A 25,255-nucleotide genomic window follows, 5' to 3' on the forward strand; every position below is an offset into this window, starting at 1 on the left:
GGCTTCGGGCAGTGCCCGTTCGGGCGCCGCCGTTCGGGCCGGCGAAGGCGTTCGGAGGAGGTTCGGAAGAGCTCGGCTTTCCTCGCGACCGCCTCAGCCGCCTTCGGGCAAGATCGGAAAAGACTCGAGCGGGTTCGGGATTCTTCGACCCCGCGGGCCGGACCGCTCGGGGACTCGGCCCTGTTCGGGCGCGCTCGGGCGGGGAGCCCGAGCTGTCAGGTATCGCTTCGGGCCGCGGCCTCGGCCGCGTCCCGCTCTGGGATTGGCCAGCCGGCAGGCAGCGCGGGCCCCGCTCGTCGGGAGCCGTCGGACGAGGCCCGGCAACGCTCGGCACGCTTCGGGCCCCCTCGGAAGCGCTCGGCCCGCCCGGGGGGGGGGGCGCACGTTCGGAAACGCTCGGCTTAGCTCGGCACCGCTCGGCCGCCCTCCGCCGAGCGCCCGAGCGGTCTCGGGGGGACCCCCACCAACGTCCCGCGGCCCTCTCGGCGGGGGTCGGGGCCGCTCGGGCGGGCTGGGTCCCGCTCCCCCCCCGTCCCCCAAACCCCCCCGGGCCGCCCCGCATGGAGGACGCCGACTCGGCGGCCAAGCAGCTGGGCTTAGCGGAGGCGGCGGCAGCGGCGGCCGCAGTGGCGGCGGCAGCGGCCGCGGAAGGACCCGAACAACAACAACAACAACAACAGCGGGGGCCGCCACAGCAGCCGCAGCCCGCGGCCTCGGAGGCGAAGGCGGAGCGGCGGCAGGAAGAGGCGGCGCGGGTGACGGCCGTGACGGTGATGGCGGCGGACGCCCAGCACCTCGAGATGGCGGCCGGGGCCCTGCCTAGCGCCGACGAGGCCGCCGCCTTCGCAGGTCAGGGCGGGCGGCAGCGCGCATGCGCAGCTCCCCTCACTCGCCCCCCCCACACACGCACAGCCCCCGGCGGCGCCTCAGTGAGCGGCGGGCGGGCGGCCGAGGCGCTGGTGTTCGCTGCTGCTCCGTCCCGCTCGCTGTGGTGACCGCAGTTGTGTTGCTCAGGGGAGCCGGTGAACTTTATTGCCCTTGATAACACGGTGAACAAGTCACAGGTTCACGCTAAAGCTGTGCTGACGCCCAGACTTGTAGAAAGTTGCACCGACTTCACACTACGTGCAGTTCTCACCCTGCAAAGTGAAGGGAGCAGGAGCCTCCTGTTGGTGTCTAAAATTATTTTGACCCTGTGTGCAAATCTCCCACTGAAAAGTGCCCTGGAATATGCAGAATTTTGGAAGCTTGCTCTGGTCACACAGGTAGTATCAGACCCCGCAGTGCCTGGATTGTTACCTCCTTGTACACATGAGCTCCAGTGTTGTTGTTTTTCACTTTTACCCTGTGCAAGGTGTGGAAGAATCCCTGGTTTTAGCTAGGCAGTCAAATGTGGTATATATAATATCCAAGTTACAGCCAAATGTTTAACAGTTTTAGACTGGATAAGGTATACAGGTAACAAACAGTAGCCTAAAAATTAACGTGTCAGAGGCAAGGTCAGCCACCTCTTAATAAAAAACATCACTTTTTTTTTTTTTTTTATTTTGAGTAGAGAGGGAATACTCATTTTCTACTTAGTACATCACATGCTGATAGTACCGTTCTGTTCTCAAGGAGGTTAAAGCATGTTGGTGTTCTAGTGGTAGTCTGGAGGTGTTCAAGGCCAGGCTGGTTGGGGCTTTGAGCAACCTGGTCTGGTGGGAGGTTTCCCTGCCTGTGGCAGGGGGGTGGAACCAGATGCTCCTTTTGGTTCCCTTCCAGCCCCAACCATTCTATGTTCAACCCAGATCTTAATAAAAATCAGAGTGATTGGATTTGTAATGACTGAAAGGTGTCAGGAAAAATTAAACAGATGCTCAATATGAAAGAAGAAGGAAGTGCAGTTATATCTTTTGATGTTTAACTGTTAATTGGGCTCCCTGGACACAGCAGAATTCATTTCTGGTTTGTGTTTCAGAAGTCACCACAGTAACAGTAGCTAACGTCGGTGCCTCCGCAGACAATGTTTTCACCACATCTGTGGCAAATGCAGCTTCAATTTCAGGACATGTGCTGGTAAGTCTGGCCTTTCATTTGAGGGTCTTAGCGAAGTCCCACATGCTTTCTTAGTGTAAATGGAGAGCTCGGTTTGTGTACAAGATCAAAAAATGTGTTTTAATTGCTGTATACAGGCATTAAGGCTCAAAACCGTCTGCTGGTGTACATGCAAGTTTTTCCTTATCACTCTGAGAATTTTTCTTTACCTTTCCACCCACATATACCCATTCTGTAATGGCATAACCTGAACATGTAAGCTTTGAATCTGCTTGGCCTAAAGCTCAAAAACTAACCTAGTTACTGCCATATTGTTAGTGCCTTAGGGTAACTTTGAGAAGATTTGTGGGAATACTAAAATACCTTGGTATTTTAACTCTATGATTTAAAACTCTTTTATTTCCTCTATAGTCTGGGAGAACAGCCCTCCAAATTGGGGACAGCTTGAATACTGAAAAAGCCACTCTCATAGTCGTTCACACAGACGGCAGCATTGTAGAAACCACGGGGCTGAAGGGGCCATCAGCGCCTCTCACACCAGGTATAAGGCAATCTGTTTTTGAAGTGTCATTTTCCCAGAGGGGTTGTATTTTAATTGTGTTGCTGGAAATAAAAAAAAAACATGCATATTATGAAGGAGACCATTGATCCTCTCTTAACATAATGTTTATTGTGTTTTTTGGGGAGTAGAAGAAGAATGTTTACTCTTTGGTTTTGGTCTCATAAATGTATTTCATTTTCCTATTCATTGCCCTAATCTTTGCTAGTAAGTTTCCTGAAAGATCTCACCCTGCTGCTGGGCTATTGCATCCATCCCACCCCCAAAGGCAGATCAATCATTCTAATAATAAAAATATCCACGTCCTAGTTCTGCACGTGGGTTCTTTTTAAAGGGTTCTTATATACAGTTTTGTGTCCGTTCAGGCCTTTTGCTGCTATTTAATTGCCACTGCAGATGGTGTCTTCATTGCTAAGGTTTCTGTTCGCAGCTGCCTTGTCAGTTTCCTTTCTGCCCACAAGGTGGCATGGCAAACCTTTGGCAGGCAGTCCCATTTTATGGTCTTGTCCTTTGGGAACTGTAAGATCCAGACAGCTGCAGGTTACGAGCTGAGCTTTTAACACACCATTAAGAGCTTGTTTCCTAACAAGCAGTTTGCTTTATTTTCTGCCATTTTCAGAATGTTACCTTCTGTAAGGAATTCTTGAGCTTGGCAGGGCAGTCTCGCTGCTCTGGCGTACATTGGGCAGCTGTTCCAACCTGAATTTTTCATGATACACTGTGTAACTTGCAGCAGTTTGGAAAGGTGTTGTCTGCTTGAACTGACCAAATGACACTGTCGGCCTCGCCAAATTCAGTGTGAAGGCATAGTCACTGTGCCTTTCGGTTGCTGTCACCTTTCTCTTCTTTTTTTTCAAAGGACCACAATCTCCTCCCACCCCTTTAACATCCGTCCAAGAGAAAACTGGAACCAAGTATAACTGGGACCCATCTGTGTATGACAATGAGCTCCCAGTGAGGTGCCGGAATATCAGTGGCATTCTGTACAAAAACAGACTTGGCTCAGGTAAAAATGACCTTCTTGTGTGACAAAGTATGATGTGATGGCTCCTTCTTCACTTCATGCACTTTTATTTTAATCAGATTACCTTGAAGGGCCAGTCATGAAGAAAATAAGGACATTTTCATAGCCAGCCTAGTCCCATGAGTATTCTCCCATGTTTTGCCCTTTTGTTTCCTTGCTCTTTCTTCAGAGGCTTTTTAACTTTTTTCTTCAGTCTGTGAAGATACAGCCTGCTGTGCAGTGAGTCTTCCTGATAGTCGTCTGACTCTTCTAATGTTCTTTTTGTGGACCTCTCAGAAGTAAAACCGTGTCTGTACAAAGCTCTGCAGAATCCCCACTGGATTGGAAAGTAGAGAGCTTGTCTTAATAAGACTCCTAAGTTGTCTTAGCCCCTTCTCTTCTCTTTTATCTCTGTGGGAAAGCTGAAGAAGTGATGGCAGAAATAGCCACAAGCCTGACTGCACTGCACAGCATTTGCTTCATGGAAAGAGAGTTTTCATCATGACCAGATGGATTAGAAATTTAACTGAAAATTAAGGATGGGTTTATATTCATGGTGGTTATCCAAGAAGGACTTATTCTTCTTGTGGATGAGTAGTTTTTTCTAGCCTGTTTCAATATTGGTGAAGCACTGAGTTGGAACTCACTAAGCATGCACGATCATTGTCACAGCCAGGATAATAAATGGGCACAGTTATCCTAGAATGATGAGAAACAGCAGATGGGCATGGCTGGTAGTTACCGTGGATTAGCTGTTGTTTTGTCCAGCAACTTTGGTATTTGCTTCTTTAGGAAAAGAGCAGAATAATCCTTGACCTTTACTAACAATTGTTTTCTTCAATTTAATTCAGGAGGCCGTGGCAGGTGCATTAAGCAAGGGGACAACTGGTACAGCCCCACCGAATTTGAAGCTATGGCAGGACGAGCCAGCAGCAAAGACTGGAAGAGGAGCATCCGCTATGCTGGGAGACCGTTGCAGTGCCTTATTCACGTAAGGTTACATTTGTTTCCTCCTTTCTGCTGGAAGGAGCAGGGAGATTCAGGTCAGAGTCTGTCAGGCACAGCAGTCCAAGCTCTGCATGGTGCCTCTGCAGAGTTGTGTGCGATGGTGTTGTGGGGTGATTCAGAAGCAATGCGTTGATTTGGTTGAGGGGAGACAGCCTTTTTTTTTTATTGCTTAGGGCCTGTAGGGGGGAATGGTTATGTCTCTCTGGGAGCTGCCTGGTGCTTCAAGCAAAGTACAGTCATGCTCTCACTGTTTTTGGTGACTGATGCTGAATTTGTAATCTTCCAATTTCAGGATGGAATTTTAAATCCTCACGCTGCCTCTTGTACTTGTGCTGCCTGCTGTGATGACATGACTCTGGTGAGTTGTAGGTTTTATATCCATTAGTTTAAAAACAATTCATCAATCAAGCTGCTGCAGCCATCTGTGAGCAGGTCGTGAGTGGCCTAGAAACATTCACAAGTCCTGTGGTCGCAGCAAGCTTTGTCCGTGCTTCATAAAGAAACAAGACAGGGAACTGCTCGTGCTGTTGCAGCAGCCTTTGATGTTCATATCTGTCCCTCCCTTTAACCAGGTGATAGTTGTTGCTGGTTTTCTCTCTTTTTTTTTCTTTTTTTTTTTTTTTTCCTAAATAATGTATTTCTGTAAAATGCCTTTGCAGGTATGTCAAAGCTATTAATGTTTTCTGACTTAAATTCCACAATTATTTGAGCTGGAAAAAAATGTTTTTATGAGGAAGTAGTGTAATACTCCCTGTTAGATCTGTATTTTCCTATTAAACTGCTTGCTTTTTAATATAAAATTACACTAAAGTCATGAAAGCAGAATCATTTAGTTTCACCTGAAGTACTGTTTTGTACTTTTTTGGTGTGAATTTAATCATTTGCTCATTGTCTAGACCTGCTTCATTTCTTCCCCTCACTCTTGTTCCCTTTCCTTCCACCACTGTGGATAGTTGTCCATTGTTTGCCCAGTTTTGCTCCTTATATAATGGTGGGAAGAGGCTGAATCTGTGCCCCTTCAGATGAATGGAGCTGAATGCAACTTTTTGATTCACTGAGGTTTTTTAACTTTGGAGCTGCTTCCATAGAAGTTTTTTGGTCACTTGTTGCAAACCACGTATCTTCCATGGGAATATGTACTGCATGATCTTAGCTGCATCTGGAGAGACTGGAGTAAACCCGTAGTCCCCAAAGAGATGCCTTAGCTAATGTCTTTTCCTTTTTTTTTTTCCTAGAGTGGCCCTGTACGACTATTTGTACCATACAAACGGCGAAAAAAAGACAGTGAAATTTCTGCAAATACTGTGAAGAAGGAATCCTCCAAAAATATCACTCTGCTTCCTGCCACAGCTGCTACTACATGTAGGTTTTTTCTCGTGGTAAAAATTGCTTTCCTTCTTTGAAGAATTGCCAGACTAGATATTTTATGTCTTATCAGTAGCCCCATGAAATTATCCAGCTGAGAAAAATCATCTTATTTTTTTTTGGCACTACTTCCTTATCATTGGGTAGTTTTATTGGCTCTTTCTCTTTAGTCAGCATCCCTTCATATTTTCTAGAAACTAAAGCAGTGTCTGAGTTTTAAGCATGTTAATATCCTTTTCCAGTGAGCTGTAGGTTTCACATTTTGTTCTGAGAGAGGCCCAGATGATGTTTTCCCCCCTCTACCTGCTCTTGCCCTGGCAGTGCAGGGGTAGCTTTGGAGTCCTGGCCTTGATCCACAGTGGGCTTTAGGTAAGATTTTCACAAATGACACATGAGAAATCTCCTGAAGTTGAGGTTAGGTTGAGGGGAAGGCTGTCTCTTTTCTGCGCAGCAGGAAATCCCCATTCTGTCTCCTGAGCTTGGGTTTTGTCCTTTAGTAGCTGGTGAGGGCTATGTAATAAGATTTGTGCTATTTCTTGAAATGCATAGAAAAGTAGGCTCTAAGCAACTGTAATGAAATCCACAGCCTGAAAGTCGCTAATGAAAGAGGCAGAAGGTGACACTTTCATCTGCAAATTCCTCTCAATCAATCAGGACATGCTTTGTTACTTAATGCTTTTGGTTGTCAAACCATCTGTATGAGAACAGAAATTAATTTGCAAGCTAGTCCAGCTCACACGTTCCCTGTCACATTCATGTGTCCTCCTGCTCTCATCACACTAGCATCATCTGGACGGTAACATTACAACGTGAATTGAGAAGGAAGCTACAGGAATATTAAAAAGAACTGAGCAGGCCAAAAGCAAGATTAGATTACTGGCAACAGCAGGAAGAGAAATACATAAAGATTCTGTAGAGCTTTTAAACATTTTAGAGCTGCACTAGTATGTTCATCCAAATGTATTTTGTGACATGTTCCTTGCATTGGCCAAGCACGTTGTATCACTCCGTGCAGAAAGACGATAAAACTTGTTCACCAAACTGTCACAGAATTAGTTGTAATCCACAGTTGGTGTTTTAAATCTGTTTTTAAGTAGTAACAACCACTCTGGCTAAAGTTTCCTGATAAATTAGGACCAGCCAGAAACTAATGAGTTTTGCGGTGCCACTGGATTTTTTAAGTAGGTGTCGAGTTATTATTCATGTAATAATTGTACAGGTGGTGATTTGGGAGGAATTACTTTGTAAGTGCACATTCTGCCCTCATACACCCAGAGAATGAACAGAGGCTTGCAGGAGGCCAGCAATACCTTCACAAGTTAAGCAGGGCTTTTCTTCCCATTTCTAGTTTTAACGGTTATAGATGCAATCCAAATCGGCTTTCACAGGCTGTTGACTGGTCTGTGAGTTCCGTGACTTTGGATGATTCAGAACAGGGATCTCAACAGCTAGACAACCAAGGCCTGAGCACTGATTGTTAACTATGAAAGTACTTCTACCATTTCCAGTCACCGTGACTCCTTCTGGACAGATCACTACCTCCGGTGCTCTGACCTTTGACCGCACATCGACAGTGGAAGCCACAGCAATTATCTCAGAAAGTCCATCCCAGGGTGATGTTTTCACAGGAGCCACTGGTAAGGGTTCAGGTGTATGTCTGCTTGCCATCCGTAAGAAGCAGAAAAAAAGGGTTTGGACATCCCATTCCAATAGCAAGAAGCATTTTGTATGCTGCATGAAGGATTTATTGTTAAAGAACATACACAGAGGCTATATATAACCTTCTGTTCTTTCTTTAAAATTATTTTAACAGCTTGAAATCTTTGATCAGTTTCACAAAAGATGTTTAAATGTTTTGTCCAGATGCTGCAGCTGGTAGTGTACACCTCTGCTGGTTTCTTTCGTTTTATGGTCGTCTCTGTCATTATTTCTTTGCTCCTTGTTCGTCCTAAAATACTGCCAAAAATAGCTGAGCATTTAAACCAAGTGAAAAGTGCTGAATAAATGCTGAAAAATGCCAGAATAAAACAAAGAAAACATAAAGGTGTAACATAAATTTCAGTTCTTTCAGTTTAATTCCTATATGGGGTTGTGAGTACTGCTGGAGCAGCTGAGGGAACTAACCTCCTCTGAGAACAATAGATTGGAGTCCTTTGGTCAGTGTAAATATTGAGGTGTGTGAGAAGGAAACTGACAGTAATTTTTGCAGAAGCCTTTAAAAGCAAGCACAGAGAGAGATGAAATCTGTGCAAGGCTGCCTTGCTTGGTAGCTATGTAAAGTCACTCTGTTTTTTCTCATTTGCAACCCTTAAAATTATCATAGAGCATAGGAACTTTTGAAAAAATAGAGGTAAAAGAAGCACAAGAAATGTCTGAAAGCTCTGTTATACGATGATTTACGATGATGTTGTTCTTCTGCAGTTCAAGATACCAATGTTCAGCAGCCTTGCCGGGTCAATCACCCAGAACCTCACTATCCAAGTTACCAGGACAACTGTCAGATTTCACCTTTTCCTGAAGCTGCACTGCCAACATCTCATCCCAAAATTGGTATGTTTTACACCTGTAATGTAAGACACAGTTAACAGTGCTTGAATTTACGTTGTGATCTTCTTTCCCGCCAGAGGTAAAGGTCGAAGCAGAAAAATAAACTTAGTTGTGTGTGTTTTGTTTCTCCTTATGATTTTTGCAGTTATTAAAATTTGGATAAACAGATTTTTTTCCATACTTCAGGAAAGTTTTTCACTCTGTTATTGAGAACTTTGATTTGTTGGTTTTTAGCAGAGTGGTTTCCTGTGATCTTGCTTGCAAAATCTTCTTTGCAGCCCCCTGCCTTTCATAAGGCTTTCGCTTCAAAGCTTTTGTCACCACTTGGGTGCTGTGGATAGATATTTATTTATTTAATCTTTGATCCAAGGAAACCACCTCTCCTTGCTGAGATTTAAAATTATATCGTAGAAACTTTTCTAAAAATTGCAACATCTCTTTATGAATCCACTAATGCTAGATGCAGTTTTGAGCAGGTTTGGTGTGCTGCTCTCGCATCCCAGGTCAGTTTTCTGTCCGTTAACACTGACATTTGTGCTGGAATGATAAATGCTGGATAATAAGTGCCAGTGAGAGTCTGCCCTGCTGTGGTCAAGTAGGATTCTGGATGAAAAAAAAAAAAAAGAAAGAAAAATGACATACAAATCAGCCCTTCAGTGTTTGGTAGGACAGGTTACCTTGATTATCAGGTATCTCCTCAATTATAATTATATTACATAAACTTAAAGACTTTTCTTTTGTAGAGTTGACCTATAAATTAAGTGAACTACAATGCTGTTTTAGCGTTGCATGTACTGATAGAAACCAGAAGTGTTGAAGAAATTGGAATTGCAAACTTGGAGTGTTGTTCTTGTTTTATGGGTTTTAACTGAGCTTAAGGAAGACATACAGCAGGGAACAGTCTGCCCTTCTCCTTCTTTTTGGTATCAAAAAGATGTCACATTTACGTGACACATATCAAAAGATGTCACATAAATGTAGTGTTCATTTGTGCAGTTGTGAAATCTTTCTCTTTTAAAGCACATGTTCTCCTTTCAAGTTGACCTCTTATTTACTTATTCAGAGCAGCACAGTGCATTCCTGCTGTGTCCAGAATGAAATATCGGTGGGTTTGAGTCTAGTCAGATCGTTATGTTATTAATTAAACATTGATTTTCTTTTCACCAGTGAAGCAAAGATCATCACTTTTTCTTGGCAGATACAACTATGCTAAAATGAGGAATCAGAAGTAATTCCTGTTAGATAAGTTATCAAATGCCATGCTGTGATAAATACTGTTCTGGAAATATAGCAGTGGAAAAGGTTCTTCTGCAAACAGTTGCTGATAAAAGACTGATTTATCTTTTACTCATAGCTGAGTGCAAATAGTTCTATACCAGTCATGCATGAATGGAGTGAAATTGCTATTTTAATTAAGGGCTGTTGTGTGTAAAACATCAGTTTATCTGTATGATAAACTTGCCATGATGTCCAAAAAGGTTGTACATCTAACACAGTGACCTGCAGTGGGATGGTTTTGGAGACTTGTTCTCTCTCCCCATATCCATGCTGGATTCTTTCAGCTTTTGCTGCTTGCATGAAAAACTGCTAGGTATGACTTGAAAAGGATTAAAGTATCAGTATACTGAAATTAGTCGCTCCATTGGAACATATTCCCTGTTCATTAAGCCTTGCTAGAAGTCTTGTGTGTCTACAGATACTTTACTAAGCAGAGGTTCACTGTGAGTGGAATTGCAGCCCGGTTGGCCCGTTGCTCTTCAGGACAATACTTACAGTGATATTTTTTTCAGGACAGTATTCACATTTGAATTTTAAGTATGGTTTTAAGTGCAGTCACAAAGATTTTTTTCTTGAATGGGGGTTCTGTTGCTCTGAGCTTTTAAATTGGTTGTGCAGCCTACTATTCTGTGTCCCCATCCCTCAGTGAGAGAGGTTTGAGACTTGTTTCTGCCTTTGTTTTTTGAGCTGTCTTAGACACACTTGCTTGACTGGAAAGCCATTTTTGTGACCATCTGTAATGACATCCAAAGTGGATTGTGATAATAGATTGATGATAAAGTAAATGAGAATAAATTGCCTTTCAGTCACTGAAGCTTCTACATTTTGTTCAAGAGCTTCCTGCTTACTAAATTTCTTAAGTCTGGTGTCAAGGAAGAGAATCAGGCTCCAATAATTTTCCATTTTAATGAAACCAATTGTCAGCACCTACCAGTCGCAGCTCTCCTGCCTGCAGCTGTCTCCAGGACACTCCTCTGCAGACGCTTACAGATATGGCACCAAGGACACTCACTGTCAGTGCGTTCTTTACCTTTGGTAGCATCAGCAGTGCGGGAGCCTGGAGACAGTCTGCCAGGCAGAGGCGCTAGAGGTGTAAGAGTAATGCTCCCGAAGGAAGGCAGAAGGCTTGAAGGATTTGAACGTGAAATGTTAAATAGCTCACTGCTTCTGGTATTACATTCCCTGCTGTGCTCAGCATTTCCCCGTGGGCTATACCATCCATCGGCTGAATGGCCCAGCATTTATCACATGAATGTGTCACTCTTTATTTAAAAATCAAGGAAGCTAATTGACTTTTGGTGTCTGGAATACTAAAAGCTCTTCCCTTGCCAAAGCAGAACTATCCAGGAAGGTATGTGGTTTCTCAGCCTGTACTACATACTGGTTTTTGTATGCGCTGGATCATTCTGAAGTTCCTACCTCAGTGTATCAAGAGAATTCCTGAAATAGACTAGCAGTAGATTGGTGGTTAATAAGAATGCCCAGCCCCAAAGTTAGTGGTGCCTTTCTTTTTTCTACTAAACCGTTTAGTGAGGAATTTACAGGCTGGCTGTTGGTAGATGTAAACATCTTAATTTTGTGGCAGATAGTGAGTGTTTATAGCTAGAGTTCAATTATGAAAAAGTAAGGCCGGTAAAGCCGGATAACATTTTTTTCCTGGAAAGTGAGCTTACGCTGTGTGTTGTTGGGTTCCTAGATCTAAATTTAATTTCATCGCACTGTGGCCTCCCAATGTATGTGCAAACCTAGTGTGAAAAATAAATGTTTTAGGGACACAGTAACTGCGGATTTTTTTTTAAACATTTACAAACGTGAAGCAAAAACAGATGTTGTTGGTTTTTGAGGAGTTTTAATTTTCTAGTGCAGGCTTTGGAAAACAGAGGACTGCAGAGCCATGATAATGGAGGGGGGCAGAGGTAAGTTCAAGGAACGTGTGGTTAGGTTACCAGGATAGGAGTTTAGATTCATTCTGGTGGCTTCCTGCTAAACATACTCAAACTGCAGTTACTGTTAGGGTTATGGGTAAGGTGGGAGAAAGTAAGGGCTGCAACCCCCCAGTAGTTTTAGGGTATATTTTTCTTCTTTTATTGTATGTTGGAGTATGCTTAGGAGAAGTATTGCCAGGCTTCTTTTATATTTAGCTTCCTCCTATCTGTGGCATTCTAGATTATGCAAGAGTGAAGATCTGTAGTGAGGATTCTGGAGGTAAGGGCTGTAGACAAGAAATTACTCCTTTCTTGAAAAGTGTCCAACACAGTAAATGTAAAGTAAATGTCAGGGGATGTTTGTGTTTTCAGTTCAAACTTCCATCTGGACTGTATACCTTTGGCATTTGGCAAGAAGAGGTTTGGGAGCTGCAATGAGCGTTGCTATTTGGAAGACAGAGGATATTTGAAGCTGATATTGGTGGCTGTGAATACCTTTTATTAAAATTGTAGGTGTTCCAGTGGAGTATGATTATTTTTAGGCCCATAGCTTGTTTCATGGGTAAGAGCCACAATGAAGGGGTCCAAAGACGGTGCAATGGCTGAGGGTATTTTAAAGGGCCTCCTAAACGGTGGCTTTAGAAAGTGCATGTTTATGTCGTACACGTAATTTTGAAGTGATGGTAACTGTATAGTTTTTATTGTGGTCTTGAGACAGGTTTATGGTAAGATCAGAGTTCAGGAAGCATTAGGGGACTGTGGTGTGGATCGGTGCCTGGTTTTTGCCACTTTGCAACCTGAGGATTGACATCTGTACAGCGACATAAGAATATTTCAGAAAAGTCTTCTGGAGCCTTGTTTTTTTGGGTCACTTAACTATTAATTCTAACCTTATGTAGTGATAGTTAAGGGCAACATAGTGGAACAATGTGGTGACAGTGAGAGAGCAGTCCCTGGGAATGCTGCTTTCACTGCTTAATTGGTCTTCTCTGCAGCAGTGCTAGAAGGCGTTAATTCCTGCTCCGAGTACATGCTCTTCTGTACTCTGGGTTTGATACTGCCCCAAGGGCTGACTCTGCACAGCTCTGATTCTGTGCACTTTGAGTCTCAGAAGGTAAGTCTGTTTAGCTGAAACTTAGTTGGATTGGAAATTTTGGTAGACCTTGTTAACAATTCAAAAATAATAATAATAAACCACTTTATGGAAATGCAGTGCCCTAATTCTCTCAATTTTATTTTTCTTTCTTTATGTTTAGTGTTGACCCCAATCCCTGCTCTCTCGGTGCCCCCCTCAACCCCCACCAAAGCCATCTCGCCATCAGTGGTGAATGGGCTGGAAGTGACCGAGCAACGAAGCTGGCTGTACTTGGAGGAGATGGTCAATTCCCTGCTCAACACCGCCCAGCAACTGAAGTCTCTCATCGAACAGGCCAAGCAGGCCAGCTCCTCCTTCCGCGAGGCTGCTGTCACGCAAGCGAAAATTCAAGCTGATGTGGAGAGGAAAGAGGTAATTATGCCAGGGGAGGTGAGGTGACTCAGCCAAGGACATCTTTTTGGCTGAGCGGTGAACAGAGCAGTACCCCGCTGTTTTCACTGGCTATAACTGTGGCAGCCCTTAGAAAACGTCTCTAGATGTCTTGAGAGCAGTAGATAAAACTAAGTTATTTATATGATGGAGAAAGGAATAGAGTTCTTTGGGATTCCAACAGCTCTGGGTAGCAGTAATATAAAGTGTTTTTTGTTACAAGTCCTGAGCTCTCCCATCAGGCATCCATAAATTTACGAGGCACTGATACTGAATTACCATGAGTCCTGGTATCGGAAAGATCATGAGCATTCAGCCGTGCAGTGACTGCTTTCAAGTGAGTGAGGCTATCAAAGGGGCTTTTGATGGCCCGAAGAGACAGAGAGATAATAAAAACAGCAAGCTGTGGAGTTTATGGGGAAGATAACCAGCAAAATTTAGAGGTGTCTTGCTGAGCACTGTGCAAGCAAAGCTGAACTCTGTTGTGTCCTGTGATAAGAACGCAAGGCCAGCTGGCATTACAAGAGTATTGACTTATACCCAGTGGCCCCTTTCTCCTCTGTAGGGGATTATCTACAAGGACTGCCCTGTTTTCCCTGCTTTCCTTCTCTTTAATTAATGCATGGTAGGGACCCTGGATTCTTCTGAACACCAGCACATGCATGCACCCTGAATCCGGCTCCATGCGCTGCTGAATGCATTCCCCTTCTCCCACAAATCCACAGCTGCTGGTGTGGACTTGAGGGAGAGAGGTGGGGGGCAATATACCGTGAAACTCGTGTCGTTGTCGGTGTCTGAACCGGTAGCACCACGCTGTTTGCTCTTGCTATCGGCGTTATTGCTAACGTCAGCTTTCCACTGAATTCATAGGCATGAGTGTGCAGCAAGAGGCCTTGAAGAAATGTGTGTGGGAAGATTTTGCTGAGAACCCCTATGACAGTCCTTGCAGCATCTTTGATGTTCTTTGCCACGTTGTCTCTGCTAAACTCTTCTGTACGCTGCATCCTTGATGTGCAGGTGTGTGATACGTTGAGAGTCTAATTCTCCCCTGCCTTCTGCCTTGGCAGAATGGGTATTCATGCTGCTGTCCAGTTTTGGGCTTTCTGCTGCTAAAAACTCTGTAGAGCATGGGATAGCAAAAAAAAATGGAAGCTTTGACAGTTTACAGATGAACATCTTACTTTGTTTAACTCCGCCCTCTGCTCTTTTTCCAGTTTACATTTTGTCTTCCCTTCTGTTTATCCTTACAGTGGTTTCTGGAACCACTGTTTCAGAGTCCATTCCTCCCACCCACTGATCCAAATCCAACTCACTGCAGTGTACACCTAGTTTCTTCTTGCCCCAGGAATGGGAGTTAAACTCACTCCTGTCTATTGATCTCCAAGTGCTGACTTTGCAAGGCAAGGATGAAGACGTGTTTGTTTCCAGAGGAATTTAATTTACCAGTAATTACTGAATCCCTAATTACTCAATTTGTGAGTCTTATCATTCTTGTTTTGTAAGGGGTTCTCCAAGAGTTTTGTATTTTGATAAAAACACTTGGTCATGGTGGTATTTTTTTAAATATGCAAATAATAATTCTCAAGCTTGCTGCTATGTGCCAGCACCTGGAACCATCTGGACAATATTCTGAGCTCCTTCTAGTGAATTCCACTTTTGGAAAAATTCTATGTTTCTGGGTACAGGGCTGGCATTGGAAATAGTTACAATAAATGCTAAATAACAAGCTGTCTGCTTTTGTGTTGGTCAGAGGTGTTTATCCAGTTTCCTGAATGTTTCCCTGGTTGTAACACAAGTCTCTTTCCCTTTTTGTCTCTGGTCAAACTATTTCTTGTGGCAATTAAGATATACAAGGGGGTGAAAGAGGTGTCGTCCTCCCTTGTGTGTTCCTGATTTTTGCTGGACCAAAAGAGAGAGGAACTATATTTTGTGCTCGTTACGCTGACAAAACTTCCCAGAGCTAAGAGACAGGAAACCTTCTTGCTACATCCTCCATCTGCATTAGCAGAGGTAGCGAATGCAGTGGTGTGGCTTGTTCCCTGCCGCACTGCTGCCAGTGTGCAGAGTTTCTGTGTGGCAGGATGCTCCTGCATGTTTAGAAATGAAGGACTGATTGTATCAGACCTGCAGAGCAAAGGCAGTACAACAGATTAAATTATAATAAAGCTATAGACTTAACTCTTCCTGGAAAAATGACTGAATACATAGCAGGATTAAAGAAATCTGTTAGCAGGAGCAGGCTCCTTCCCAGCTGGCTACACAAGCTTCAGTGCCATGCCTGTAAGTAACGACGTGTCTTGAGTTTTCACAGCGGTGCAGAGCCTTCAGCCTCCTGGCTCTTGCAAATGTTGAGCTCAAGCACTTTCAATCTTGTAGCTGTCAACAGCCCTGACCATATCCTGTCATCCCTGCTAAAGAGAGAGGTAGCCTCTGCCTTCTGGCAGAAGAGCAAGACAGAGAGCTTGGGACAGCACTGTCTTTACTGCCCTTCAGAGAAAGTCTGAAGCGGCCCACAATTTAAGCAGAGTAGAGAAGTAGCAAGGACAGCAAACATATCTGAAATCTAGCTTGTGTGCCAGTTTCTCTTCCTAGAGAACAATAAGAAGCAAGTTTTAATCGCATATACCTTGTTGTATATTGCATATCAGTTACTCTGTTGTATTTACTTACTACATGTACTATTTAATGGCCTTTGGAATTCATTAAATACCAGAAATGAGCCAGTCTGCTCCTGTACAGCAGTAGTTTGATTGGCATGGCTTTAAATACCAGAAGCTGTAATCTCCGTGATCGGTACTTGTGCAATTTACACAGCTCTGACATGTGAAAGGTAGGCATTTTCTGCAAGTTTCTGTAGAACAGGGGAGACATTTGTGCTGCCTTTACACTTACATTGTTATCTGTGAAGTCAGAGAGCAGACATCACTGTATCGTTCTGGTCCCACTTGCTAACTGTATTATCCAGGACTGCTCAGTGGAGCCTTAGGAATACATTATTCCCCTCGTTCATACGATTTTGAGGGTGGAAATGCCAACATCAGAGAGGAATTGTGGCAGGAAGAGGATTTGCTAAAAGTAGCAAATAAAAACCGTAAAAATGATAAGTGCGGCATATATTAGAAGCATTTCCAGTCACATTTCTTTCTGAAGATGGCATGTCTAATCTGAATTTTGTGGAAGGACTGGATCCTTAATTGCATTTCCAAATACATGGTGATACCCAGGTACAGAGTCCTCAAAAGCAACAGGGGGGATGGATTGGGAAGTGCTCAGTCAGGCTGTACAGCAGTGGAATAGAAATGCCTGTCTTTATATATGATTATAAATATATATATATATAAAAAAAACACATGCCTTCCATTCTTCTCTTATATCTGACATGAGATTTTTCACTTTGACTCTCTACTAGAACAAATTCACTTTTTGTGTGTGTGTGTGTGTGTGTGTGTGTGTGTGCGCACCAGAATCTTGTGATGTCCTTAGCCGCTCTGAGGGAATTATAGGTCACAAATCCCAAGTGCTGGAGCTAAAGGCTTCGCCAGCATAGTTTTTCTTGCACAAAATTTGGAACTTGGAAGTCCTCACATGCACTCTGTTGCTATCTTTGTCCTTTTTAGCTTCTGTACATTTGTTTAAGGGTCACGTTTTGCTGCGCAAATTACAAGACTGAAGATTGCTTCCAAATTTTGTTTCCATCTTTGCCACAAGTTATTTAGATGCTCTTGGGCAGGTCCTTGGGCTCTCTGGGCCTTAGAGCCTTCTCTTTTAAACAAGGATAACGCTTGTTCCACAGAGGGCTTGCACACTAGTTTGCAAAGGCTCTCTGGATAAAAGGCTTTGTAAAAATGTGCCAACCATTCAAGTCCCTGAAATAATGAGAATTTTTAAGCCCCAAATCTACAGCTCCAGTGTTTGTGAGAATATTTCTTTTGCAATAATTACTTTTAAAACAGAATTGTTCTGGAGTCTAAAGAAGAGGCTGAAAACACCTTTCGTCTTGTGTATGCTGTCTGTGACTCTTGATGATGAGTACTCCTTAATTAATAAGCAGAGCCCTCACAGAGTTACTTCCAGACACAAAGCTGACTCTGTTTAAGAAATTTGGATGGCCATAAGCTTGTGCTTTCTATCTGTAAACAATATGCGCATAGGCAGCTGGTGCTCAGCCTGCGTGTGGCCTTGTGTTGGCAGAGACACCAAATACAACTTGTATTTATGTTACCTAGGAGTCTCGGGGAATGGCGTTCTGAAAGAAAAGCAAACCACAAGCCATATTAACTTACACAATGTGTCATGCTTATTGCAAAAAAACTGAATATCCATGTACTTGTAAGCTATTTTGAATTGCAACATTTTGCATGGGATTCATTAAATAAAACTGCTCTGTCAGAACTTCGCACAGCTGTTCAGAGAGAATTCTCCACTATTGTAATTAAATAGCTTGTAGAGAAATATGTGAGATCTTTTGGTTTCTGTTGGAATTTTGGCTTTACTGCAACAAGGGCTCTGTGTCTCTTGCAAAAGATATTTGACCACTTGCAGGATTGGCCCAAAAGGAATGGATTAAAGACTACTTTACACAAAGGTCTGTGTGCTTTGGAAATGTAATTTTTTTGAGTGTGCATTAAGCCATCATTTATATCAGATAAACTTTAAAAGGGGGAGAATACGCGAGCTCACCAAATTCTGTACCATAAGACATGCTGGAAGGTAAAGATATTTAGGAAATGTGTTAAGCTGTTTTTTGGTAAAAAGTTAAAAAAAGTCAGTGTTGAAATCTGACAAGTGTTTTAATTGAAATAGGCCTTTTCCTGTAATGTTTTCCTGTAATGCAGTGATGCTTGCAGAACCCTGTTCATTTGAAAACAAGGTGGAAGATTAAATCTGTTAACAGCTGGACCATCTGAATTCATTTTCAGAAAGATTAAAACAATTCAGAGCTAGAGAGTATGAAATTAACCTAAAAAGGGTTGGGCATTTAAGAAAAGTAGTTCTAGTGAGCAAGAAACGACTTTTAATCTCCAAAGCAGCAGTGGAAATGTTTGGGAGTTGGAGCTTATCAGTTTCCTAGAGATGATTTTGTGAGAGATCCAGATGTGTCTGGCTTGATCTCTCTCTTACTGCACCTTTTCCTTCTCTGCAGCTTCTGAATGATGTGACTTCTTCATACCATAGCTCTGCAGAACCAGAGGGCTCGCTGTGGGGATAGATAAGAAGCAGACAGAAGGGGGTTAAATGTGTAGTTTTCATCAGCAGGTTTTGGGGACTGAGAGCAGAGCTGAAGGAGCTAGCATGGGTCCAACAAGGACAGCGGAGCACCAGACTTCGTCTTGATGTCTTTCTCGTTGGCAGTCTCACTGGAAAACAGAATTGGCCACATTTGCAGAGGATGTAGTGGAGTCTGAGAATAGAAAGGGTTTTATCTCAACTCTGGAGCTGCTGCACATTCTCAGAACTGGAATGCAGCATCTTCAGCCCAAGCGCTGTCTCTGTGCAGGCTGTTGCACAGGGAGCTGTAGTAACAGGGTTTATTTATGCAGAGATTTTCAAGCTGCACTGAAATGCTACCTTACCACGTTCTTTGGCACCAGTATTTCCACTCTCCTCACCAAGAAGAAGTTTAAAAACATGGTGCAGTTTTCCTAGGCCAACATGCTCAATGTGGGTCATTCGTCTTTCACTTCATAACAGAAAACACATTTTATCCTCTCCTGAAGAACCTGCAGTTTCCTGCCAGCCCAGTTCTCTGCCAGGTCTCTGTGTGCAGGGAGATGGATGGCAGAGGGCAGAGGCTGCAGCACGAAGCATTGAGTCCCAGCTTCTCCACAGCTGATGCTCACTGACATCAATGATTCTTTCAAGAATTGAGGTCATTTTCTCCCTGAAACGTGATAGGGTTGATTCTTACACCAGGAGCCACATCTCAAGCTTGGTGGGGAGTTTCCTGTCTTCAGGAGAATATTTTTGACTTGGGCACAATTTTGGTTTTCAAATAGTGGTGCCAAAATAGTAGTTTTGAAATCTCCATACATGTGACATACGCTTCATCCACCCCGTACATGAAGTGCTAGGGATGCTATGCGTGCGTACTGTCTTGCTCATTACCTTAAGCTTGCCTATTTGTCTAACAATGGCCGAACCAAATCATACCTCTGCAGTAAACAGCAAAAGGTTTCCCTGCTTCCTCCATCTCCCTAAAGAGTTTTTTAATTTGAACTTGTGTCGTGCTAACATAAAGATTTGAAGGTTGTGATTTCACAGGAGGATAAATACTGAGATGTCAGGTCATAGAGACACTCTTAAATTAAGCCTTTAATCTCCTTACATGTTGGGTCATACTCAGTCCTGGATAAACCTGCTTTGCTGGAAGGTAGGGGCTTGGGTTTTTCTTTTTAGCTGTACCCAATGAAGTTGAAATCAGGGTTAGCAGGTAATCAAATCGAAACCAGTTCTGAATTCCTTTTTTTGAGTACTCTTGTCTCTGAGCAGCACTGGCTGTTGAGATGGCAAGTCCCTAGCTGGGGGAGCAGATGCTTGTTGGACTTGAACTGTTTTGATGTAAATCTGCAACACACCTGAAGTATGCTTTAAAATTCACCTTGAGAGGACCGCTTAATTGAAAAACTGTCTGAAAGCCCTTTTATCCTTTCATTAAAAGGAAGACAAATGGTTATGGCTGATGCTGTTTCTAAAGTCTTGAGTGTGTTATTTTTATCTGCTTTTTTTTTCCTAATCCAATCCCATGTTTGTTGGGCTCTTCCATTTCTCAAGACTCTCCCTTGCCTGTTAGTGGATTAGGATCAATAGACTTGAACCAAAATTTTGCCCAGGAAGGTGGCACTTGGCCCTATTACCTTGGAATTTCCTTTTTCTTATGCTAACTTCTCAGTGTCTTATGTGGGATGCAGTTCCTTGGACACAGTTAAGCCACATGTTTTAAGAACAAGTGCTTGGCTGGGTGGAGTACAGTTTGAATAAATGCTGTGCTTCACTGACAGTTTGTCACTGACAGTTGTCATGGGCCATTTTTGCTCGGGGTTTGTCATCTGACTCCACATAATGGCATAGTGTCCCTCTCTTGTAAGGGAGGAGTGAGGTTCCCCTTGGTCCTCATGGAACTGCAGTTTTGGGCTTGATGGAAACGAGCTCAGTGGCAGGATCCTCTATACAGATCACCCATTTTGACCCCTCATATAATATTCTGGCTGTCAAATAATACGTGTGATGTTTTTTTTTCTTGCAGCAATATCAGAACCAGTTATTTCAGCAAACAGAAGATGTGGACGGGAAAACAGAAATCATCATCAAGGTAAGCTCTTCATATTTTATGAAGAGTCCTTTGTTCTTTGTGGTGTTGCATTTAAAGATCCAGAGGTGTTTTTGTTTGTTTGTTTGTTTGTTTTTTCTTATTGCTGTGGAAATCGTGTATTCTGTGTCTGGCCTTGTCTTTTGGCAGAGGTCTGAGCTTTCTCTAGTGGGACTGATGCTCTCTTCTAGTAAAGTGAAACCTTTTGAAGCAAAGTGAACCATTTCCCAAGCCTTCCCTGTTATCACAATCCTTTCATGATAATCAGACTAACCTAGTCAATCTGAGTCACCTCTAAGTAATGACAGTGCAGCTCCAACTGTTGGGTACCACTCAGGTGTGATAGGAAACTTTTTTTCCTTTTTGTCCTGGTTATTAAAGCTGCATGGTCCCCTCTGGCTGTTGGAATGGAAATCTGAGCCATGGTACTTCAGAACCCGTGATTTAAGACCTCGTAGCTTTGTGTGTCATTCTAGTCTTTTCGGAGATCTGCAGGTACAAGTACACACGCTGCGTATTTTCAGCTTTTCCCAGTACTGTGCGAGTTACGAACAGCTTTGATCACGTATCCCTATGGGACACATTTCACAAGCTGGAGCAGCTCTAAGCCTCTTTTTGGTAGCCTGACTTTATGGCTGTATCTCAGGAATACAAATATAGTTCAGTCAAACCAACTACTAATTGTAGGTACCTTGATAAGGTGTGAGCCAGAGATGTGTTGAACTCGGTGTTAATCAGGGCGCCGATTGTTAGATTGCTTCTGCTCAAGAGAAAAAAAGGAGTTGGCAGAACTAAATTCTGCCTGTGTTAAGCACCACGCTGACGATACTTTCACAGCCAAGAAATGCTTCCTCTCATGGCCTCGCACTGCCACTCTGATGTGTTAATGATTTGTCAGTAATTTAATGAGTTGGAAACTGAATGCTCTGTGAAGTGCTTATTTTTGTTATAATTCAGTGATATTTCCACCTAAATATACAGGTTATGTTAATTGATGTCACTGATATAAGATTAAAGTGATAGAAACAAAAACATCCTTTAAAAAACAGGTGTGATTTTTCATCCATGTATCCTATCTCATCTTCTGGGTTTAAGTCCCGTGCTCCTGTTACAGCCTTTTTAATTTTACTCCTCTGTCTCCTGTTTCCCTATTAAGACACTACTCGTGTACCCATACTGCTGACTGGCAAAGGAAGCAAGCTTCTTGGGCCCACAGAAGCAGATCCATTTTCCCTCTCAAAAACAGGCACAGATGAAACGGAGGGGTCCCATCCTCATCCCTACTCTTGTTGTCCTTCCTCAGACCCTGTCCTCAGAAACACGTAGGACCGTAAAGCTAACAAAGCCACCAGACAGATCTGCCTTTAAAGCTTCAGATTTGAGATAAACTCAGAGCTCAGGTATTGATGGCCTGTGTGAAGCCTGTACGCTGCTGTGTGGAGCACACCTGCTGTTGGTGAGACTGGCTGAAGCCTGCAGTAACTCGGCAGTGGCCAGTGGATAAACTGCCCCCGTGGAGGGAGGCATCTCTGCTTTGCTGTGGGCAGACTTCCATAATGACTCAGTATCTCACCCATGGTTTTGAAGGGCTTCTTGCCCTCCAGAAAGGAAAACAAAAGGTACACGTCGTTTACCAAAGTGATCCCTGCTAAAATGACGAGGAGAGTGGGTCTCTGAAAGTGTGTCCAGAGGCCACTGTGCCTGTTTGTGTTTGCGTGTCGAGGATATATTGGCAGACAGGGGCTAAGGGGGCCACAATGCCTGCCCCGTGTCTCCATGCCGGTGCCAGGTACGTTCCCAGTTACACGCTGCAGGAGCACTGGGAACAGCTCGGCCTCTCGGTAGCGGTCCTGCATTATGTCGTATGACAGCACCTGTATTTCGCTTCAGTGACCTCCCTGTTGTTGTTCTCTCTGACGTGGTCACTTTGCTGTTCATTTTCACAGCAGTCCTGTGTCAACTGTGGTCGTGAGGCAATGAACGAGTGCACAGGATGCCATAAAGTCAACTACTGCTCCACTTTCTGTCAGCGGAAGGTATAAGATTGTTTGTGAGTTGCAGACTGAGTTGTGCAGAGGGGGCCATGGTGACCCTGGGGAAAGCCAGACTGTGCTGCCTGCTGGCACAGAAAGAGGAGCAGGCCGCAGAACGGGTCGTGTCGTGCCGGCAGCCAGCCCACAAACCTTGCACAGGTCAGCAGCCTGGGTTTCACTCAGCAGCCCCAAGCACACCGTGCCAGCTGGATCGCTGGCAAGGCTGTAGCGCTGGGGCAGGTCTGCGGGTCATGGATCAAACGGGTAGGGAATGGCCCCAAGATTTGCACACACCTTCTTAAAGGGGGTCTAGAAATCTGTGTAAAACCAGAAGTGAGGGTGTGGACACCTCCCTGTGTGAACTACGGGGGTGAGTTAGTTGGGAGCACCTGTACAGCCATTCCCTGCTGCTTCCTGGTAAGCTGTACCTACAGTCCTGCTGTGCCACTGGGGACAGTTCTCTTACTCTTTACATCGCTTGTGAAGCTACAAATGAAAAAAAATGAATTGAGCACACTGAGACAAACTGTAAGATTTTGACATGGGAAGTAGAAACAGATAGGAAGTTCAGTGGAGGAAGCTGCTGTGCTTTGTGTCTCCCATTGGATCCTCACAAAGACCCCTGGCACTTCTTGCTTTAGAGGAAGGGATACTTTTAGTTCAGCCAAGGTTATGGCTCTGAATTCTGTCCAAGTTTACTCTTCATCAACTGAATTGAGATGATGAAGAATTTTGACCGTTTCCGTTGGCTTGTAACAAAGTATAATGATGGTCAAGTTGTCTGCCTGCATAGTGGAAAGGCTAAAATTTCCAAAGAACCAACAAATGCTTCTTACAGATAAATTACAAAGTCTGCCTGCTGTCTCCTCAGGCATCTCAAGGACAGCAATTCCACCCTATTGTTCTCTCAGTACAGAATGTACTTGGAAGTGTCACAGAGCAGTCATGTTTTGGTCCCCTTCTTAGGCAGCCTATTGCTTCTGTGTACCCATGCTGGTGGCCAGCGTTCTGCACTGGAATAGGGTGGGCTGGTTTGAGGCTCTTGTCAGTAACAGAATCCTTGAAATTCCCCCTGTACTTACGATCTATGATGTGCAACCTCTGAGCGGAACAAGTTAGATGAGTACTTTGGTTATTTCAGACTAGGAGTTAAAGAAAGAAATCTTGAGAGGTGGTAGGGTGGTACCAGGAATTCTTTTCCTCTCTTACCTTTACTGAACCAAGACCCCTTGTATGGTGCTGGCTTTCAGGGGGAGTATCTTGTATCAAGCCATCTTTCAGGAGAGTGTTTAAATCAGGGTTCTGACTCTCTTTAAGTAAAATTTCCACAATCTAAAGGACATTGATGTCCTGAGTTGGTTTTTGGATTGAGAAACCAGCATTCTGCTTAGTTTGTTTCCCCCTCTAGTTTTGACCCAGCATGTGGTTCCTTTCCTGCCTCTGGTTAGTCTTGTGTGGCTGAGCACTAGAGACCTGCTGCGTCCCGTCTGCATGGGAGAAAGCGCCTCTCAAACAAATACAGCTTCTCTTGGGGCCCGGTGTGCTTTGGCAGGCTGTACGGTTTTCCTGGGCCGTTTCTCTTCATGGCCTTTCTGTCTGCTCTTCCCTCGCAGGACTGGAAGGAGCACCAGCACATCTGCGGTGAGTCAACCACAGTGACGGTGCAAGCCGACGAGGTGCATGTCACAGACAACGTAATAGAGAAAGTCTCCGTCTGAACAAACCTACCTCATTAACCTTCCATGAACAATGTGGTGCAGCCGGCTGGATCGGCAACCTTATGTGAATTGTCTGTCCTTTACACACAAACTCATTTTTGAAAGACTTTTTAATACTGTGATAGCATTTGCCTACTCCCGATCCTATTCCAAAACTTTGAGTAATGCGGGAACTGAGAAAACCTGATCTGGAAAAAGCAAACTGCAGCCTACCAGCTGGGAGCCACCTTCAGCTCGAGGAAGCTTCGACTTTGCCAGACTGAAACCTCCACTGTGTGGATTACAACAATCTCGTCATCTCTCTTGAGATGGATTTAAAACAATTGCTGCAATGAGATTTGCCAGTATTTTGTTTCCCCCGTGCCTCCCTACCTCTTGTTTGAAAAAAAGGAATGATCCTTCATTTGGTTTATTTAATTGCCTTGAAAAAGTACAAACTCTTAATTTGCCTTTGGAAGGACTTTTTTTTTTCCCCGTGTTCCCTCTGTGCTGGGCAAATTTGGAACACATTGGAGCTTCTGCACTTGAATACGAGTGAAAAATAACATGTTGTTAAATAAAATGCAATGAAAGCATGACTGTGCCCGGCGGTACTGTTTAATTCCCATGGCAGCACTTTAATGTGCTAGTAAATGCAGCGTGTGAGCAGGTGTGGCTGTCAGGAGTCAGTGCAGTTACACACACGTGTGTTCACTCTTTGTCTCTGCAGGATGATGGCGTGGATGTGGTTTGGTCAGCAGGGGAAGAGCAGTTTCATCGTGTTGGCATGCCTTGGCTAGAGCTTGCAGAAGCTGGCTGGCCAAAATCAGATCTGATCAAACCCAAAGTAAGAGCAGATAAATAGAGTGAGCGCTGGCCTCTCATTGCTGTTTAGCAGCTTCTAACGAAAGAAGTGGTGAGCATTAAGAAATTAATGGCTTCAATCACTACAACAAAATCCTTTAATTACTA

General features: G+C 43.9%; 1 protein-coding gene across 4 annotated transcripts; it reads left to right on the forward strand.

Annotated features, from left to right (window-relative positions):
• The first annotated feature begins 89 nt into the window (after positions 1-89).
• On the forward strand, positions 90-24,880 carry DEAF1 (DEAF1 transcription factor). Of its 4 annotated transcripts, none has more exons than XM_035326640.1 (13): positions 90-219; positions 1,961-2,058; positions 2,449-2,578; positions 3,456-3,602; positions 4,451-4,590; positions 4,900-4,965; positions 5,843-5,969; positions 7,481-7,609; positions 8,394-8,522; positions 12,979-13,229; positions 20,491-20,556; positions 22,500-22,589; positions 24,200-24,880. In XM_035326640.1, exons 5-13 carry the CDS (start codon positions 4,513-4,515, stop codon positions 24,302-24,304), a joined length of 1,041 nt encoding a protein of 346 aa, XP_035182531.1. In that variant the 5' UTR covers positions 90-219; positions 1,961-2,058; positions 2,449-2,578; positions 3,456-3,602; positions 4,451-4,512; the 3' UTR covers positions 24,305-24,880. The 4 variants fall into 4 exon arrangements, 3 of the variants coding, with proteins under 3 accessions (XP_035182531.1, XP_035182529.1, XP_035182530.1); XM_035326638.1 differs by lacking the exon at positions 90-219 and adding an exon at positions 533-849; XR_004751101.1 differs by lacking the exons at positions 90-219; positions 22,500-22,589; positions 24,200-24,880 and adding exons at positions 533-849; positions 14,118-14,264 and having other exon boundaries at positions 20,491-20,534.
• Positions 24,881-25,255: the final 375 nt, after the last annotated feature.

The sequence above is a fragment of the Oxyura jamaicensis genome, chromosome 5 (assembly GCF_011077185.1).
Source record: "Oxyura jamaicensis isolate SHBP4307 breed ruddy duck chromosome 5, BPBGC_Ojam_1.0, whole genome shotgun sequence".
NCBI lineage: Eukaryota > Metazoa > Chordata > Aves > Anseriformes > Anatidae > Oxyura > Oxyura jamaicensis.